The 17365-nt window shown below is 45.7% G+C and overlaps 4 protein-coding genes across 6 annotated transcripts; 2 read left to right on the forward strand and 2 right to left on the reverse strand.

The window, feature by feature from the left end:
- The first annotated feature begins 552 nt into the window (after positions 1-552).
- qpctla (glutaminyl-peptide cyclotransferase-like a) lies at positions 553-4366 on the forward strand. The gene is made up of 7 exons (XM_029171670.3): positions 553-1325; positions 2055-2201; positions 2274-2567; positions 2909-3061; positions 3357-3456; positions 3541-3657; positions 3855-4366. Exons 1-7 carry the CDS (start codon positions 1107-1109, stop codon positions 3998-4000), a joined length of 1176 nt encoding a protein of 391 aa, XP_029027503.1. The 5' UTR covers positions 553-1106; the 3' UTR covers positions 4001-4366.
- A 107-nt stretch (positions 4367-4473) lies between these two features.
- Positions 4474-6468, reverse strand: six9 (SIX homeobox 9). Of its 2 annotated transcripts, XM_029171671.3 has the most exons (4): positions 6113-6468; positions 5553-5979; positions 5165-5325; positions 4474-4963 (listed from the first exon to the last, which is right to left on the reverse strand). In XM_029171671.3, exons 2-4 carry the CDS (start codon positions 5958-5960, stop codon positions 4849-4851), a joined length of 684 nt encoding a protein of 227 aa, XP_029027504.1. In that variant the 5' UTR covers positions 5961-5979; positions 6113-6468; the 3' UTR covers positions 4474-4848. The 2 variants fall into 2 exon arrangements, with proteins under 2 accessions (XP_029027504.1, XP_040929284.1); XM_041073350.2 differs by lacking the exon at positions 6113-6468 and having other exon boundaries at positions 5553-6106.
- Positions 6469-6649: 181 nt separating this feature from the next.
- Positions 6650-11716, reverse strand: six5 (SIX homeobox 5). 2 transcript variants are annotated; one of them, XM_055514015.1, is made up of 3 exons: positions 10907-11716; positions 8811-10167; positions 6650-8740 (listed from the first exon to the last, which is right to left on the reverse strand). In XM_055514015.1, the coding sequence occupies exons 1-3, from the start codon at positions 11594-11596 to the stop codon at positions 8043-8045; spliced, it is 2745 nt and encodes a 914-aa protein (XP_055369990.1). In that variant the 5' UTR covers positions 11597-11716; the 3' UTR covers positions 6650-8042. The 2 variants fall into 2 exon arrangements, with proteins under 2 accessions (XP_055369990.1, XP_029027444.1); XM_029171611.2 differs by having other exon boundaries at positions 8811-10171; positions 10911-11715.
- A 1002-nt stretch (positions 11717-12718) lies between these two features.
- tbcb (tubulin folding cofactor B) lies at positions 12719-17156 on the forward strand. The gene is made up of 7 exons (XM_029171612.3): positions 12719-12897; positions 13150-13305; positions 13389-13532; positions 13674-13770; positions 14145-14336; positions 14778-14850; positions 14945-17156. Exons 2-7 carry the CDS (start codon positions 13183-13185, stop codon positions 15057-15059), a joined length of 744 nt encoding a protein of 247 aa, XP_029027445.1. The 5' UTR covers positions 12719-12897; positions 13150-13182; the 3' UTR covers positions 15060-17156.
- The last annotated feature ends 209 nt before the right edge of the window (positions 17157-17365 follow it).

Here is a 17365-nt window from a genome sequence, read left to right on the forward strand (position 1 = left end):
TTCCCTTCTTCAAATCTGGCGGGATGGGAAATAGGTCACTTAACACTGTTTTGTTCCGACTAGTTTCGGGAGGTATAATGATTATCTCTCACATGTAAATTCCATTCTCTATTCATACATATCGTGCCATCCTTAACTTGAGCAATCCTTCATTTCTTAAGGCTAAACATTACTTTTAAGCAAACTTGTAATGGAAATAGCAGAATGATGAAATGATCCAGCTGTAGGTGCTATGTAAAACATTTTAAAGCTTGGTTAAAATATAGTTCAGTGTCACATTTGAAGTTTAGTTGTTGTGACATGAGTGGGCTTTACACGTTTTGTGTATTACAAAAATGCTGAGAATTGTAACATAGTACCCTAAATGTAAATTTTATCATGTACAAAGAAAACCATCAACCCAAAATGACTGACGGGATTATTTGATTTTAACATTGCCTAAATATTTTTTTCTGATCTCATAATTGTTTTAAACGAAAAATATTTACATAAACACATTGCAGTTTGTCTTCCGGTCAGTGGGGGCGGTACTGTACTGCTGAGCTGGTTTGTTAATCACCATTAAAACGTAGAGGAAGTTAACGCCACTCCATAGGTGACGAGTCTTTGCAGTAAACGTAAATGATAAAATTTAGTGCACTTATATGTGAATATCTTCATTAGATAAGTCGTGACCGGTTTTTAACCTGATCAATCTGTTGCATCATTTCTTATCAGTAGTTGTGACTGGATGGTTGTATGTCGCTAAACGACCAAACTTAGCTAAAGACAAATCAGACGAATCCGTTCTCAGGGTCTTAATGTTTGTGTTTTCTGGATTTACTTGATCAGAAGTCGCTCATATCTACAGAGATGCGGGCTGCTTCAGCCGCAACGAGGGCTGGGACCACGAACGACGGACTCGTAGAAGCCAAGAGCGGACCGCTATGTTAAAAACAGGACTCTGCCGTGTTGTAAATGTGACCGTCGTCCTGTCAAACAGCCTGTCTTCTCCGAGTCTGCTGCAGTTTTGCGTCGTCCTCGACTTCCCAGTCGGACCTCCCAGTTTGTACACGTAGCCGCTGTGACTGACTGGGCGACATTACAGAGCCTCTGTATCTCCGGTCATGTCCAGGTCCAGTCGGCGGTACAAACCCCTGCAGCAGAGCAATGGCAGCACGTCCTTACCCGGCTGCGACCGGGTTCGGATGCCCCGAGCCCGGGTACTGCTGCTGTGTCTCATCGGAGTCCTGGTGCTGGCGGTGGTGCTGGGAGTCTACATGTCCAATGACACCAGCGGTGGACCTGCGAACCACATGCCAGTAGTGGATCTGACCAAAGACAAGGTGAGAGGAAACCACCATCTGAACCGTTGTGTTGTCTGGAGCTGACAGGTACAGTGATTGGTCACATTACCTCCATTATGAGCATCTGGTGATTTATAACAGTGTTATAATGTATATATGTATATGATATAATGTATGGATAAAATTAGTCAAGCGTCATTCTAGAATATTGCCATTGTGTGTTCCCTCAAAGGGACAAGGTAAAGCAGTGAATACATATGTTAACAAATCATGTCGGCCACTTCAGCACTGATGCCTAAGTTTTGATGTTTTCTGTCAATACTTACTGAATAACTGCCAGCTCTTCCTTAGTTTTCTTGCTTCAGGAAAAAACAAGCAGCATTTCTAAATATTTGGTGGATAGAACTTTGAAAATAGTTACAGAATAATTAACCAACTGGTTGCTCCTCCCTCACAAAATAAAATCCATCCATATCCTTAACTTTTTTTCCTGTTGAGAATCATGAGGCTGTAAGCGAATTTAGAGTCAGCAGTTAATCTAGCTGCATGTCTTTGAACTAGAGCAAGAAGGGAAAAGAGGAAAAGAGAAAAACTTTAGTGGCACCAGGTCAAGAATCTGGAGTTACTGGCAGATCCCTGTTGAAAAGTCAGTGTACAGGGATTAAACAGTAAGAGAAAGACTTTTAGGTAAATAAAGGATTCAACATCTAGACCGATTTCTCCTTAATTTATACAGTATCTGTATTGATCCTTTCGTATCTCCTTCAGTGGTCCCATAAACCCAGCAAGTGCTTTCCTGCCCAAATCCGCCGTCTGGCGTCTCAGGTGGATGGGACTCGTTTGTGGGAAACATACCTCAGGCCCATTCTCATACAGAGGCTCCCAGGGACACAAGGCAGCCTGGCTGTGCGACAGGTTTGTATTAGGTTTCTCATTATCATCATTCTCTTTCATTCACCATGTCTAACCATGGCTAATTTTCTTCAGCACATCACCTCCACGCTGTCGTCACTGTCTGCTGGCTGGTCTGTAGACCTCGACTCCTTCCAGTCTTCGACGCCGCGTGGCCAGGTCACCTTCACCAACGTCATTGCCACTCTGGAACCGTCTGCCCCTCGGAGGCTGCTCCTGGCCTGCCACTACGACTCCAAAGCCCTGCCTCCAGACCCCCGGGCCCCAGAGAAAGTGTTTCTGGGAGCAAGTGACTCCGCAGTGCCCTGTGCGATGATCCTGGAGCTTGCCACTTCCCTGGATGCACAGCTCCGAACATTTAAACTGCAGGTTCGAACTGGTCCTCGTTATGACACAGCGAGTCAGATAATGTGCTGATAGATGGATTAGTTTTCTGTTGTTTTTTTTACTTGTCTGCATCTTGGAAGAGTATTTTCTCCCTTTTTTTTTACACTCCTGTTTTGTCCATTTGCCTCCAGGGCTGCAGTATAAGTAAGAAATGCTGACTCCACAGCCCTATTTTCAGTTCAGCAGTCTTTTGTAGAAAGCAGTATCTGTCTGATTTATGTAGTTACCACAGAAATACACACACACGTGTACACACTGCGACGCCACTGCAGAGAAGCCGACCACAGTTGCCGCTTCATCTCTTTATTCGCTTTTGCTCCCAGAAACTTCCAGTGTCTCTGCAGCTTGTGTTCTTTGACGGCGAGGAGTCGTTTGAGGAGTGGACGGCTACAGACTCGCTGTACGGCTCCCGTCACCTGGCTGAGCGCATGGCCAACACACCCCATCCCGCAGGCTCCACCATGATCCAGGCCGTGGTGAGGAACCTGTATTTGCTGTGTACAGAAATGCACGTCTTCCGTGCTCATTTTTCGTTTTTAACCAGTCACACTCTAAATGACGTATGACCAGGGCCATATCAGCAGGTCCCAGCATTTAAGCTACATATTTGCGTCAGCCTTTCGTACGAACCCAATCTTCTATTAGGTTACTGTAAAAGCACCAAGTTAAACACTTTGGCATCTAAACACCCCCTTATTGCAAAACATTCTGTGCATTCTGTGGTTTTTTGAAATCCTTGCAGCTGGTAACCATTGTAGACACTCTCTGTAGGACCTCCTGGTGCTGCTGGACCTGCTCGGTGGTCCCGATCCCCTGATTGCGAACCACTTTGACAACACGGCCCGCTGGTTTGACCGTCTGATCGCAGCAGGTAAACACTTCTACTGCTTTAGAAATACTTAAACCCCCCCCCCCCGTAGCATGACCTCACACTGTCTTCACCCCTCATTCACAGAGAAGAGACTCCATCGACAGGGCCTTCTGACGTCTCACCCCTCAGAACAGACATATTTTAGGAAGGATGTATACTTTGGACCTGTCCAGGATGATCACATTCCGTTCCTCCACAAAGGTGAGCATGGACAGTCAGATGGGGATTTCTTCTACCTGAGTGTTTGTTGTTAGAAATATATCTTACTTGACTTAAGTCCTGTCATTTCAAAACAATGATTCACATATTCAGTTATCATTAATATCAATCCACATGTTAATTATTAAGTGTGTGTATGACACATGATGTGGTCCTCTCTTCCTCCCACACACATGCAGGGGTTCCTGTGCTCCACGTCATCACCACTCCCTTCCCACAGTTCTGGCACACGTTGGACGACACGGAGGAGAACATGCATCGGCCCACTGTAGAGAACCTGACTAAGATCATGGCTGTGTTTCTGGCCGAATACTTGGGCTTCTGAAAGTGAACCCACGTGGATATTTGTGGGAGAAGCAGCCGAAGATCACATAAGTCGGTGATGAAGATGCACAAGAGCAAGAGCCTGGTGAAACAAAATGAACTGAGCTGAATGTAGCCACAGTTCCTGCAGGACTGTTGAGCCTTCTTGGTTTCAAGGGATGGAAGCGTTACAGACCTTTATCCACATGTGAAATCTCAATTAAAATGACACTGTACTGACTCATGGTACGTGAGGAGCAGCTAGAAAACAATGACTGTGAATCCAAAAGCACTCAAAAATCTTTTTAGCTTCATTCCTGTGAACAATTGCAACTTTATCCAGTATTTACACCGTTAATATAATTAAAATGCACTAATGCCTTTGCAATGATGGACTATGTTTGAACATAATAATGCTCGAGTCAGGACCCCCTCAGCCTTCTAGCCTGCTGTTATTATTGATATCTGCATTATATGGCTACACTGCACTCTGAGTTTTTGTTCAGTTTAAATTTTATTGTTTTTTGAATTTAATGCAATATGTAAGTCCTAAACACTGAACGCGTTGCCATCTTCGCCCCACCCTTTAATCCGTTAAACAAGCTGAAGAACCTGCGCTTTAAAAAGGTCTTTGTGTCTAATTGGGTGTAAGAAAAACAAAGACTCTGATGAACTGGTTTGTTGACTTACAGTACATTCAACCTTGTGATGCTTGATTTCAATGACCTTTGTGTGGTGTTCTCTGTGCGTTGAATTCATTGTGCAAACCATGCTCTTATAATAAAATTTACTTGCAAAGGCACAAAAAGCAATCAAAGAAGAAACAGGAGCCACAAATGAACAATTCAAAGTGGGGACTCAGAGGAGGCTTCAGCTAATGTGACGCAGTGGAGGTGGCGAGTGTGAGAGGGGCGGGGGGCACCAGTACTGGGGGCTGCGTGGAGGCGACAGGTTGCGTCCTGAGACTCCTCCAGCTGGAACGAAGCTGAAGGAAGAGATGAGGAGCATCACGCACATGACTCGGACCACGTGTGAGAGTTATTTCATACCCCATTTCAACCACAAGATGGCCCATTATAGAGAATGAGAGAAGGTCTGTGCTATAACAGATACAGAACCTCGTACAGAGGTTCAAATTTGGACGTTAACGTTGCTTTCACATGGGGATCATTGCAGTTCTACTGACCTGCTGCTGTCGGCCGTCCGGTCCCTCTGCCGGCGGTTCTTGAACCAGTTGCTGACCTGTGTGGTCGTCAGGCCTGTGGCCGCCGCGAGCTCCCGCTTCTCCCGTGTGGAGGGATAAGGCTTCAGGCGGTACCACTCCCGCAGGACGCTCCGCGACTTTTCCTGTGCACGTGGAACAATGTGGACAGCTGAGCTTCAGGGAAACGGCCGTATGGGTCTCTGGCACAGCCCTCAACCTCCAACTCTGGATCCAGACTCAGAAGGCATTAAGCAGCAGAATGTACTGAGTCAAGGTTCCAGTTATTTTCTTGTATATTTCACAGTATTATGTGCAGCACAAAATATTCGGCAGTAATACAAGAATTGTGTGTATCAATGTAGTAACTTACTTTGAAGCAGTAGCTGGTCTCCTCTCCATCCCAGATGGTGTGTGGTAGAGGGAACTTTCTCCTGATGCGGTACTTGCCCACGGCCCCCAGGGGCCGGCCCCGCTGCCTCTCCGCCTCGGTGTAGTGCGCTCGGAGCCACAGCTGCTGCAGCAGCGGCTGGCTGCGCGGCGAGAAAGGGAAGCCCTGGAGCAGGGTGTAGAGGTCAGAGAAGCACCCCCGGTGAAAGGCCACCGCCGCTTTAGCCTTCAGAACGCTCTCCAGCTCCCAAAGGCACGGAGAGAAGGAGGAGGAGGAGGAGGAGGGGGAGAGCGGAGGGAGAGTGCGGAGGAAGCCAGCCAGGCGATCCATGCACCCACTCTGCAGCAGGACCTCGCACACACAAGCCACCTGCTCTGTCGTGAAGATCATTGTGGGACCAGGTCGGTGCCTGGAAAAGCAGAAGTGGACGTTTGATGAACGCCTGTGAGTATTCGCTGACAAACTCCTTCAGGTTGCGGCTGGAGGAGCATCTGAGGCTCATCCGATGGAGGAGAACTAAGCAAGCGTGCGCGTATGTCTACCTTTACTCGTCGCGATGTCCCGGCTCCATCAACACACGTAACCTGACTCCAGCAGGGTTGTGCCAACACAACGTATATCCCTCCTGCTCTAGTGAAAACACAGACACACATTTGGGAGTTGAGAACAATACAAGGAGAAAAAACATTTGAATAGAATTTTCATGTCAAATTAGAAACAAACACTGCAGACGAAGCCTCTTGCTAACAAATAATTCACAGTTCCGACACGTGATGCACGAGGACACTCTTTGTAAATGTAGTTTATTAAAATATCATGTAATATAAAAAATAGAATGCATTTGAATACAAAAAAACAAAAGGAACAACAGACACAAACAATCCCTTTCAAAACTATGATAGGTTATCTTTGGTTAAATGGTGGAGTCGTGTGAGAACAGGTTTGGCAGGAGAGCAAAAACAAATCCCAACAAATCTACAAGTGAATGTGGGGGGTACGAATGTGCACAGGCCCCCCCACGCTTTAATGTCAGCATCACACTTTGGTAAGAAATGGCTCATACAAACAAATGAAAGCGACCAAGGTTTACAATTCCCTTTACACACATCGAATCAAAACATTAAAAAACTGGATTTGTCCACGCCATTTAATAAACTACTCACAGACTACAGAACAGACCCATTTGCAAATGACCTGTCTCCCATCACACTTGATTAATACCTGTGAGGCTGCCGAACCTCAGTTTGCAGAAGGGAAGGAAACCTTTAAATATTTCCTATCAGCATGAGTCATGAGGATTCCACTTGTTTCACTTGGTGTTGATAGACACAAATTGATACATGGTTTAAATAGATTAAATGTACAAAACAGACAAACATAATAATAAAAAACACAAGGCCATTATTGTAACTTGAAGAGACAATGAAGTGTATTACTATTACTATGTACCATAATTGGCCAAAGGTTGACGGCTGCCTGTGATATGACAGTGGAACGCTCATAGACCCTTTTTTATTATTCTGTCACGCATCCAAATGAGAAAAGACGGGAACGGTCCAAGCGGAATATGAAGCAACCACTGGCCTAACACGGCGGCGCGGCGTAAACATCGTGTGAACGAAATGTGCAAAATATACAAACAGGAGACACAGAACTATAACCATGCAACCACAACGGCCCCGCTGCGTTTCCACTGGAGATCCAGCGGAGCCCGGGAACGTGAATCATCAAACATTGGGGTAAATAGGACCTCTGCATAAAATACAAATAAAATAAGGCACTTGTCAAAATCAGCAAACAGAAACTCTGGATGCGTCTGAAAGCACTTAGTGGGATCACAGCAAACCTTTAGTGTAAAAGCATGGTCACGCTTCATTTGGAAGCGTTTTATCGTCTCCCACACGTTCGAGCTTCGTGACTCGGCTACTGCGCCACGTAGTGTCCTATCACGTACAGAACATGCATTGCATAGAGCACAAACCCCTCTGATTTCCTATGGGAGGACTTTTGGATTTGGATTCCAACCTGAAAGCTGCAGAAGGCGATCTGAGGAAGGTGGGCTGCACGTTTAAAGCCAGACTTCAGTAACATGGAGTAATAACATCAAATACCGTGGTCTTTTTCCTCAGGGTTGTTTCTCTGTAACCTTAGATGAAACTCAACCTGTCCTGGAGTGATGGTAAAATAATATGTTCAGTTTGTCAAGAAATGCAAACTTTAAATGAAACAATTACATGATTTGACACTTTGCCATAAACTCTGACGCACAGAGTTCAACACCAGGACGTGTAACTGGGCAAAGTGGGCAAATCTGTTTCATGCTCTGATTAAAACTGCTTCATGAGTAAAAACTACTGAGATGGTTGATTTCAATAGTAGCTGATAAAAGCTAAACAGTTCTTGGAGGTCTGACATGCAAACAGTAACCCACTGTGTGCTTCTTCCTTTTTTTTCCTTTGGAGCTGTGACAGACTACAGGCCCAGCTCCTCGTCCACAGGGACGGACTGCAGCTGAGCGAGAATCTTGGAGTCCCCGTCCATCTCCTCAGGATTCCCCAGAGGTGAGCCGGCCTCCACATCCTGCTCTGGAGAGGGGCTTCCCAGAAGCAACGACACGCCTCCAGGTAGGCCTAACAAGGCCGGGTCCACTGGGAGGTCCCCCTTAGCGCGGGCATCGAACAGAGTTAGACTGGCTGACGTGGAGAGGGGCATGGGGCTCCACGCCGGCTGGGACAGCTGGCCGGTGGGCGTCACGCCGCCGTACGCGGGACTGAGGGTGAGCATGCTCTCTGGAGCGAGCGAGCTCACGGTCGAGGGGGTGACCGCAGGCTCCAGGGCGATGGGGGAGGGGACGGCGGGGGGCTGGCTGGATGCAGTCACGGTCTCCGGAGCACAGTACGAGCTGATAAAGTTCAAAGGAGACGACGCGAGGACGCCGGGGGTCGGGCCTGAGGTCGGGCCTGAGGTCGGGCCTGAGGTGGCTGAAGGCGGGTGGGCTATGGGAGGGGGGGAGGAGGCCAGAACCGGGTTCGCTCCATTACCAGGCATGGGTGCAGCGTCAGGGACCGGCTTCAGGGGCACACAGGTGAGTTGAATTCCCGCTGGGATGGCCAGAACCAGCTTTCCTTGCTGGACACTCAGGTAAGGGCTTCCACCAAGGAGGAGATTACCTACAAACAAAGTGTGACATCATTCACTTCCTATAACACTAACATTTTGGCCTGTGTCTACCGGCTGTACCTGGAGCAGCAGAGGGCAGCTGGATGATTCCAGAGTTGAGGAGCCGAACACCGGGGGCCACGCTGGGCGGAGGGGCCACACCCTGGACGGGCCTCAGCTGGTTGATCCTGAGAGGACCCGGCGAGGCCGGCGCCGCCGCCGGGGCCGACGTCAGGATCTGCAGGGGCAGCGCGGCGGAGGCGGCGGACAGGGGCCCGGCCGGCACAACCTGAGGGAAGGGAGCGGTGGAGGGCGTCTGGATGGAGGACACGGGCACCAGCTGGGGCACGGAGAGCGGGACCAACTGCGTTGCTGCTGCGCCTTTGGACTGGGGGAACGGGGGGAACGTTGGGGAGGAGATGGAGATGACCTGCGCGGCTTGGACTTTGCCCCCGGGCGTGGGGCTCACGGCGAGGCCCTCCTGCTGCTGTGGCGGCTGACGGCCGCCTTCAGGCAGACCCTGAGCCGCTCTGCCGTCTGCATTCGCCGTGTGGGGGCTGTGGAACTGGGGAGCTGGCGATACTGGTACTAACTGAGGGCACTGGGACACCTGGGCTCCCGAGGAGTGCTGCACCAGCTGGGATACTGGGATACCCTGGATGGAAGGCACAACCTGCGGCAGAGAGAAGACCTGCGGGGTGGCGCTGCTGGCGGAGACCATGGGGCTGGAGGGGTTCACGTGGGAGCTGGCAGAGGCCAAGACGACGTAGTCCCCCGGCTGACTGGACAGAGGCACGGCCGAGCGGGTCATCATCACGCCTGCAGGCGGCTCCTGGGTGCTTTGGGTTAACACCAGCGAAGGGAGGCTGGTTGGGGAGGGCAGAGTTGGCGAAGAGGAGGATAGAGATGAAGAGGAGGAGGAGGTTTTCTGGCTGCCGCTTTCTGACTCGGGCACAGTGATGAAGTCATCCTCCGCTTTGGCTTGTAGAGAAAGAGGGACGACGGGCGAAGGGCTGGACGCCGGTGCGTTGTTGGCGCCGAGGACGACAGCTTTGGCCTCCATCGGCGACACCGCCTGCTCCGACCCGGGGGCTTCGCACCCGACGTCCGCTTTGCTTATTACCTGGGCCCCGTTGAGTATCAGGGGCGCGCTGGCGGCGACAGGACTCAGGGTGACCGTCTGGCAGTCGCCCAAGTTCAGCCCGTTGATTATGACGCCGGCTCCCGCCCCGGAGATCAGAGAGCTCCCATTGAGCAGCAGCGGCTGGGAGGCCGTGAGGAAGCCGCCGGAGCCGTTGAGGATGAGCTGGCCCCCCGTGCTGCAGGGGACGGCGGACAGAGAGATGATGGGAGCCGTGGGGCCGGCGGCATCGTCCGCTTTGTCAGGGCTGTCGTCCATGGCGCTCGCCTCGTCCTCGGTGCTGTGGTTCCCATCAGACTCACTGAAGGACAAGGGGATTGTGTGTATATTAGTCAACACATAGTGCATTGTGATTGGTTTATTAGCTTGAGCGTGGCATCAGCAGAGGCAGCAGGAAGAAATACATGTGTGAAACTGAGTAACAGCTGAGTAAAATCTTCGCTTGACCCTCCGTGAAACCTTAAGAGTTTGGGTAAAAACATGTTCAGCTGGAGCGGTTTAGAAAACAATGTGAAATCAATTACCCAGAAACTCTTTCATGACCTGTATGACGGGCGCGCGCACACACACACACACGCACACACACACACACACGCACACACGGCCGTGTGCCAGACCACCAGAAACCCTCAGGTTTGATAAGATAAGCAGGCTGTGTTTTCTCTTGTCTCTTCACATTTGCCCCCCTCCTCCACACACACACACACACACACACACACACCGCCTGGTAAAACAGTTGCCGTAAACTGCCATCTCGCCCCACCTTCCCGTTCCCTGGAGCCTCGGTCACTCTGCTTTTGTGTCGGGAAACCTGAGTCTCCGGTGGAGCCCGGATCTCACATTTCATAACAAAGCAACACGCTCTCGGCCTCGGACCCGTGAGGCTTCACTGCTGTCAAAAGTCGCCCCCTGTCCATCTTCTTCCATAAGCAGCTGCCTCCCTGCCGTTTGTCTACTTGCTCCTCAGACCTGATCTTTACGGTTCGTACACAACACAAAACGGAACCCAGCCATTATACGAGTACAATAAGTGGACCTGCCTTTTGCTGTGGGTTCCGGACGGGGTCCGGTCTCGCTGCCGGCGGTTCTTGAACCAGTTGCTGACCTGTGTGAGGGACAGTCCGGTGGCTTTGGCCAGGTTTTTCTTCTCGTCCGGAGTCGGGTACCTGTTGCTCTTGTAGCACTCCTTCAGCGCGTTGCGGGACTTCTCCTTGAAGCAGTACACGGTCTCCTCCCCGTCCCAGATGGTCTTGGGCAGAGGGAACTTCTTCCTGAGCCGGTACTTGTCCACGGCGCCCAGGCTGCGGCCCCGGGACCTCTCCGCCTCCTTGTAGCGGGCTTTCAGGTACAGGTCCTGCAGGAACCCATGGTTGGAGGGGTGGAAGTCGTGGCTCTCCAGGATGGCGTACAGGTCCTTGAACTGCTCCCGGTGGAAGGCCACCAGCGCCTGGGCCTTCAGCAGGGTCTCGTTGCCACGTAGCAACTCGGACGAAGGAGGTATGGTGGAGAGAAATCTCCACAGGCGATCCACATTGCCCGCCTGCAGGAGGGCCTCGCACAGACATGATACTTGGTCAGTGGAAAAACTCAGAGCCGACCTTTGGAAACTTTGGAGTAATTGTTCCGAAATGTGGAGCGCGTCCTGCTCTTGCGTGGAGTCCGCTTTCGTTGGCTCCTCTGGGCTGTTCTCAGATTGTTCTGTAGACTCCAAAGACAAGGAAGCCATTTTTACTTTAACTTTTTTCCACCAGTAGTTCCTCCTCCTCTCTCCCTCCCTCCCTCCGCCGCTCTGCGCTCTCTCCCATTCTCCGCCAGTCGAGCAGACCGTGAATGCGCCTGTGGAGCGACAGCGCTGTGCAGCGTTTAATACCACTAACCTACTTGTTTTGTAACGACGCTGCTGTACCACGTGATTGGCCCACAAAGGCTATTAAATCACTGGAGTGACCAATAAATTAATATGCAGGGGAAAGCTTTGGGATGCTTTGGGAATGTATAAAATAATTTTCTGTGCAACGACTAATACCTTTGCAAAACAGTGTGTTTGTGTTTGTTCAGCCAGACAAGGCCTCCAACAGGATGCAAATGTCTGGTGCGTCTAATGTTTTGTGTTAGTGCAAATAATGCCAGAACAAACACGAGCAATTAAGTGTTGGCTTTTACAAAAGGTAGAATTTGCATAACGACCTACGTGCATTGCGTTTATTAAAAGGGAGAGAACTTCAGCGGTTACAGTATTAGTTCCTGCATTCTGCAACAAACTGGACAAACTAGAAAACCCGATTTATGACAGCCATATTTGAAGGTTGCTTACAAAAAAGATAAGATCTGCAGAATAAGATGAAGGAAATTTACAGACATTATCTCCATCATCCCATAATGGAAAAGTATATTCACTGTGTGGCTGTGGGCTTGATTCAGCCCGACCACTTTTATACAATTTTTTATTAGCTTTCTGTTTTTTCCATCTTCTTGCTCTGCTCTGCATTTGAAAATACTTTAGTCCACTTCATTTCCGTGGTTTATAATGGGCTTTATTTTTTTTTTTTTTTTTTGAGGAATCATTTTTCCATTCACTTGCTGTCTTCGGAACTTTAAAATATATGCTCAACGTCTGTTTAAAATTCATTTAAATAAAATAATTTCTATTGAATAGAAGTTTGTGAACCCTTCAAGTTTTAAAAGGTAGAATAGCGCCGCTGTGTGGCTATTTAACACTCCTGTCTGGTAATTGGTTATTTATTGTGTCAATCTTCCATTGATTGGGCGGTTCTTGCCTTACGTATCGCAACGTCTCGGCTGTAATTCCGCGACGCGATTGGTGTTTTCCTCCTTGAAGGCGGGTAGAAAGTTTCATAGTTGGGCGTAGCAGGAAGTGACGTCGAGTGCACTAGCGAGTACACGGTCTCTGCTCCTATATATTAACACTCGTTATGTGTTCATCTGGTTAAATTGTACATTTGACACGAGCGGTTATTTTTTGGGGAAAAGGTGTTTAAAATACCAACGAGGAAATCATACCTAATTGTAAGTAACTATGACAACCTTGGTCTTTAGCGAAGGGTCTTGTGCATCCAACGTGACTGTACTGCTAGCCACCCAAACAGCTAACGTAGTCTGGGCTAGCTAGATAAAAATGATCAGATATATAATTAGTAATGTACATTTTTTAAGTAAACGGCTCTGTCGTAGCGTAGTGTTGACGTGGGGGACAGTATGGTTAAAGATGCAATAAGACGCCTAATTCACATCACATCACAATTTTCCTCCGCCTTTCAGGTTTTGGAATATAGCTGGATCCAAACAGTCTGCATGATGGACAGTGGAGTGACAGTAGTTACCAACCCCACTGTGAATGTGCGCTTAACAAGCACCATCTCCTCCTTTGAGGTGCAGCGCAGGTTCAACAGAGGGATCAGTATAGCAGAACTGAAGGTGAGCCTCTTCTAACTGAACGTAAAAAATACGATTGACTACACTACTAGTATTAACTAATGTTGTATATGTGTTGTAATTAGGGAAAGCTGGAGATGGTTGTCGGTGCATCCCCCTCCTGCATGGATCTGGAACTATTCAGTGTTTCTGACAAGTTCTTGCAGAAAATGGATGACAATGAAGCTTTGCTGGGTTCCTATCCTGTGGATGATGACTGCAGAATACACGTATGTAGTATAGCGATATTTATTTTAAATCTGTGTCAGAATTTGCATTTAAGTTGACCAGGGTTTATATATTAAACTGTTTACTGTCCTATTTAGTTTTTAGTTGTACGTGCTTCTTATTTGGTCCTATGTCCTCCACAGGTTGTCGATAAAAGTGGGGGTCAGATGAATGAATTCACAGATGTTTCCAAAGTGGAGAAGTTTGAACTTTCAGATGATGCTTATGATAAGAAAACCGGTACGATATGCTGTCCTTCTGCTTCTATCTAGCATCTAATTTCACAATATGAACATTTATCTGTGGTTTGAATATTTAAGTAAAATTATTTCTCTAATTTATTGACTAAATGGGGCTAATGATGCAACAAAGGACAAATTTATCATTACACAATGAATAACAAGGTAATGGACAATAATTGTTGGTAAAGATATCAATGAATAAGATCAATGATTATTTCTGCAATATATATAAATGTAATGTCAGAAGGTTAAGTCATAGATGTAATATAAAAAAGGAGCAGTTCAACCTTTTTTATTAAACAGCTGCTGCAGGATTCACAGTTTGTTTGTGAAGTTTACTGTTTTAATGCAAGCCAAGTTTTTCTCTTCTAGGCACAGCAAGGTCATTCATGAAGAAACACCGTATCGGTCAATTCAATGAAGAAGAAGTGGCCAAGAAGAAAGCGGAGCATGCTGCTTTGGAGGAACAACAGAAGGCTGCTGCTGATGCCATTTCTGTTGGCAGTCGATGCCAAGTGCAGGTCCCTGGGCAGCCCACAAAGCTTGGCACAGTCATGTATGTTGGTAAGTGAGGATGAAGCTTAGTTGGCTTACTGTACTTTCTTTATGGTCTTTGAGGAGTTTGTCTTCACCAGAGCAGACTTTGTTATTTTTTTATGGTGATTAATTACACAGTCTATGCAAACGGGGTTTACATTTTAGCTCTTTTATATTAAGACTACCTTGATAGTTTGAGGAGAAAATATATAACCATAGAAACAAGCATCTACCACCTTTAGGTAAAACTGTTAGAAATTAGTAAACTGGCAGGTTAATAATTCTTCTTCCTCTTATTTTATATAAAACACCCTGACGCGGTGGTAAAAAAAAAAAAACACCACGCTAATGGAGACTGATTAAAAAACATAAATTATAATTAGCTTTATCCTGCTATTAAGATGCAGCAATTTATGATGATCAAGCTTTTAGGGTTGCAACTAAGTAATTATGTTACCCTGAATACAGGAACAACAGATTTCAAGCCAGGCTATTGGGTTGGAGTGAAGTATGATGAGCCCCTGGGGAAGCATGATGGAACGTAAGAGCAACATGATTTATATGTTAATAATGCACATTGTGAATCATACAGGTTGGGTTGTAATTTTGCTGGATTTTGACCCATGTCTCTGCAGAGTTAATGGAAAGCGATACTTCGAATGTGAGATCAAGTACGGTGCATTTGTGAAGCCACTGAGTGTGACTGTGGGAGACTTCCCTGAGGAGGATTATGGTTTGGATGAGATGTAGGACTGTTTGGGTGTCCTGCCCTCCTGCTGTTTTTCATCCAAGCAGCCAGAAATAACGCAGAGTCATTTTTGTTATACCATATGCTTGTTTTTTTGTGGTTCTCATGAAAACCTTTAGCCTCAACTTCCATCAATGCAATAGGACAGGAGTGCCTGTCAGGTAGCGCCCTGCTGGTGGATGTGAAAGCGATATGGGAGGCTTATGTTAACAGAATTTGATAAAGGCAAGGGCTTAGTTTGCATATAAGGCAGTCTAATGAAGTTTTGTTCTTTCACTTCATGATTTAATGTTCTTACATTAGTGAATTTGTTTTTCTCAGGCTTTCTAAAAATGGGAGCTTTTATTTTTAGACAGTTTGGAATTCAACTACATTTCTTTTTGTTTAGTTTATGTCGACGTGTACCAAAATGATGATGTATATAACTGTTGATAGTTTCCTGTTTTCTGAGCTTTGTTGTTTTTTAAAACTGTTAAAATAATGGTTTAGTGTGGAGCACTGTCAAAAAAATCAACCCTAACATTATTTGACACTAAAATGGTTATATTGTTGCCTGTATTTTTTAAAATAGTGTCCATCTGAGTTTCAATTGAAATCAATTACAGTCATTGGTTAAAGTAAGATATTAAAGTTAAATAATTCCAGCTGTCAAGAATTTATGATTGAATTCTTGACTGATACATTCAGTCAATCAAACAAGGCAAATAAAAAAAGCACAGCTGTTAGCTTTTTTTGATTCCCCATCTCACCTTTGTGAAATATATTAAAGCATTCAAGGTTAGATATTTTCTTCTGAACGACTTCAAATTTATGTCTGGCTGCTCTATGTAAAACAGCTTCACTTTGTAGTCTAAGTGGTTTACGGCTGTAATTCTCCCTTGTTTTCTGTGTAAGAAATTCTTATTAAACATGAAATTGTCTGCACTACCCTGCCTATATGAACTACTAAAATAAAAGCATGCTTCAGTTTTAAACACTGAAGTTTTAAAGCTCAAACAGATTTTCAATTTCAATTAGACAAACTTTATGCACATAATATTATGAGTTCTGCTTTATGGACGTGGTTGTCATTACTCAGGAAAGGCATCCACCAAATATAGAGATGATTTCAAGTATCAGCTACACAAAGTTAAATTGACCACTGATTTGTAGTCTCTGATTACTGTATGTTTTTTTTCTCACATTCTACAGAGACTAAAAAAAGTGAAGTGAAATGTCAATTTTTAAATGTAGCTACCATAAATATTAATTTTTTAATCAAATCTTTGAATTCACAAGATGTAGGATTCTATGTATTGTTTTGATTAGCTAGCTGTAAGCATAACAGAATTTAAATTAAACTAAATGAGTTTTCACAAAGCACTTTCCCAGTATAAATATGTTTTATACTTTAAATGAATATTTAGGTAATGAATTATTAGGTTGAGTTTTTTTTTTTGTTCAAAATAAGTAGCATAAGTATAATGTATCGCCTGTGAGATATCAGGTAGTCCATCAAATTACATTTACATTGAAACAAAAAGAACAGCAACAAGTGACTTAACATGTTAACAGCGCCTGTACCATACTTATAGTGCATCATGTCTCTGAACCTGCATAATGATGTCACTTCCCATTACCTCCTCCAGTAACAGCTCTCAGCTTTTTTACAATGTAAGACGGACATGAAAAGTATGCCTTATTTATCCTTGTTCTGTGTTATAAAACTTGTGTCATGCTCTGAACTTTGCAGAAGAAATGTAAATCAATCATTCTCATGGTTTCTCATCAGTCGAATGTTATCATCACACATACAGATCTGTTGACTTCTAAGGTGCTGGTGTTACATGCCAAACAGGAGTAAAGTCTCTTTGACATTACAGTAGCTTATGACTTACAACAACCTTTCATACACTTATCTTCATTATGTTTGTACTAACACTTTTGGCATTGCTACATTTGTCTGCTCTACAATAATTGCTGACCATCTTGGTTTAATTACTTTTTCAGATTTATTTTTTTTAAATGTTTCTGTTGGTTAATTCCTTTTCTTTTGTCATATTTCTAACTTGAGCCAGAATTAATAAAGCTGATGTGTGACAGTGACGCATCAATATGCATACATTAAAATTCTTTTGACGGAGCAAACATCCTATACTGCCTGTTGTGTAAGTAGATTAATTGTGTAATGATGTGCACTTTAGGTTTACAAAATGGCTAAATGTTGTAAGCAAAGAACAGATGATGTACAGTTTATAGAACATTCATAACACTTATTTGGAGTAAGTGAAAATTTGGTCTTATCCCAATACAAAACTCTAAACATAGC

This window comes from Betta splendens, chromosome 13, assembly GCF_900634795.4.
Source record: "Betta splendens chromosome 13, fBetSpl5.4, whole genome shotgun sequence".
Lineage (NCBI taxonomy): Eukaryota > Metazoa > Chordata > Actinopteri > Anabantiformes > Osphronemidae > Betta > Betta splendens.

Bases quoted from the DNA above. Each gene is read 5' to 3' on its own strand.
- six9 (XM_029171671.3), bottom strand. From the start codon at position 5,960: ATGATCTTCACGACAGAGCAGGTGGCTTGTGTGTGCGAGGTCCTGCTG. The intron at 5,326-5,552 runs GTAAGTTACTAC...CCACGTGCACAG, and splicing joins AGACCAGCTACTGCTTCAAA to GAAAAGTCGCGGAGCGTCCT. The intron at 4,964-5,164 runs GTCAGTAGAACT...CTCTTCCTTCAG, and splicing joins CGGACGGCCGACAGCAGCAG to CTTCGTTCCAGCTGGAGGAG.
- qpctla (XM_029171670.3), top strand. From the start codon at position 1,107: ATGTCCAGGTCCAGTCGGCGGTACAAACCCCTGCAGCAGAGCAATGGC. The intron at 2,202-2,273 runs GTTTGTATTAGG...AATTTTCTTCAG, and splicing joins GCAGCCTGGCTGTGCGACAG to CACATCACCTCCACGCTGTC. The intron at 3,658-3,854 runs GTGAGCATGGAC...ACACACATGCAG, and splicing joins CATTCCGTTCCTCCACAAAG to GGGTTCCTGTGCTCCACGTC.
- six5 (XM_055514015.1), bottom strand. From the start codon at position 11,596: ATGGCTTCCTTGTCTTTGGAGTCTACAGAACAATCTGAGAACAGCCCA. The intron at 10,168-10,906 runs GTCCACTTATTG...TCCTTCAGTGAG, and splicing joins GAACCCACAGCAAAAGGCAG to TCTGATGGGAACCACAGCAC. The intron at 8,741-8,810 runs GTACAGCCGGTA...CTTTGTTTGTAG, and splicing joins GCTGCCCTCTGCTGCTCCAG to GTAATCTCCTCCTTGGTGGA.
- tbcb (XM_029171612.3), top strand. From the start codon at position 13,183: ATGATGGACAGTGGAGTGACAGTAGTTACCAACCCCACTGTGAATGTG. The intron at 13,533-13,673 runs GTATGTAGTATA...TGTCCTCCACAG, and splicing joins ATGATGACTGCAGAATACAC to GTTGTCGATAAAAGTGGGGG. The intron at 14,337-14,777 runs GTAAGTGAGGAT...CCCTGAATACAG, and splicing joins TGGCACAGTCATGTATGTTG to GAACAACAGATTTCAAGCCA.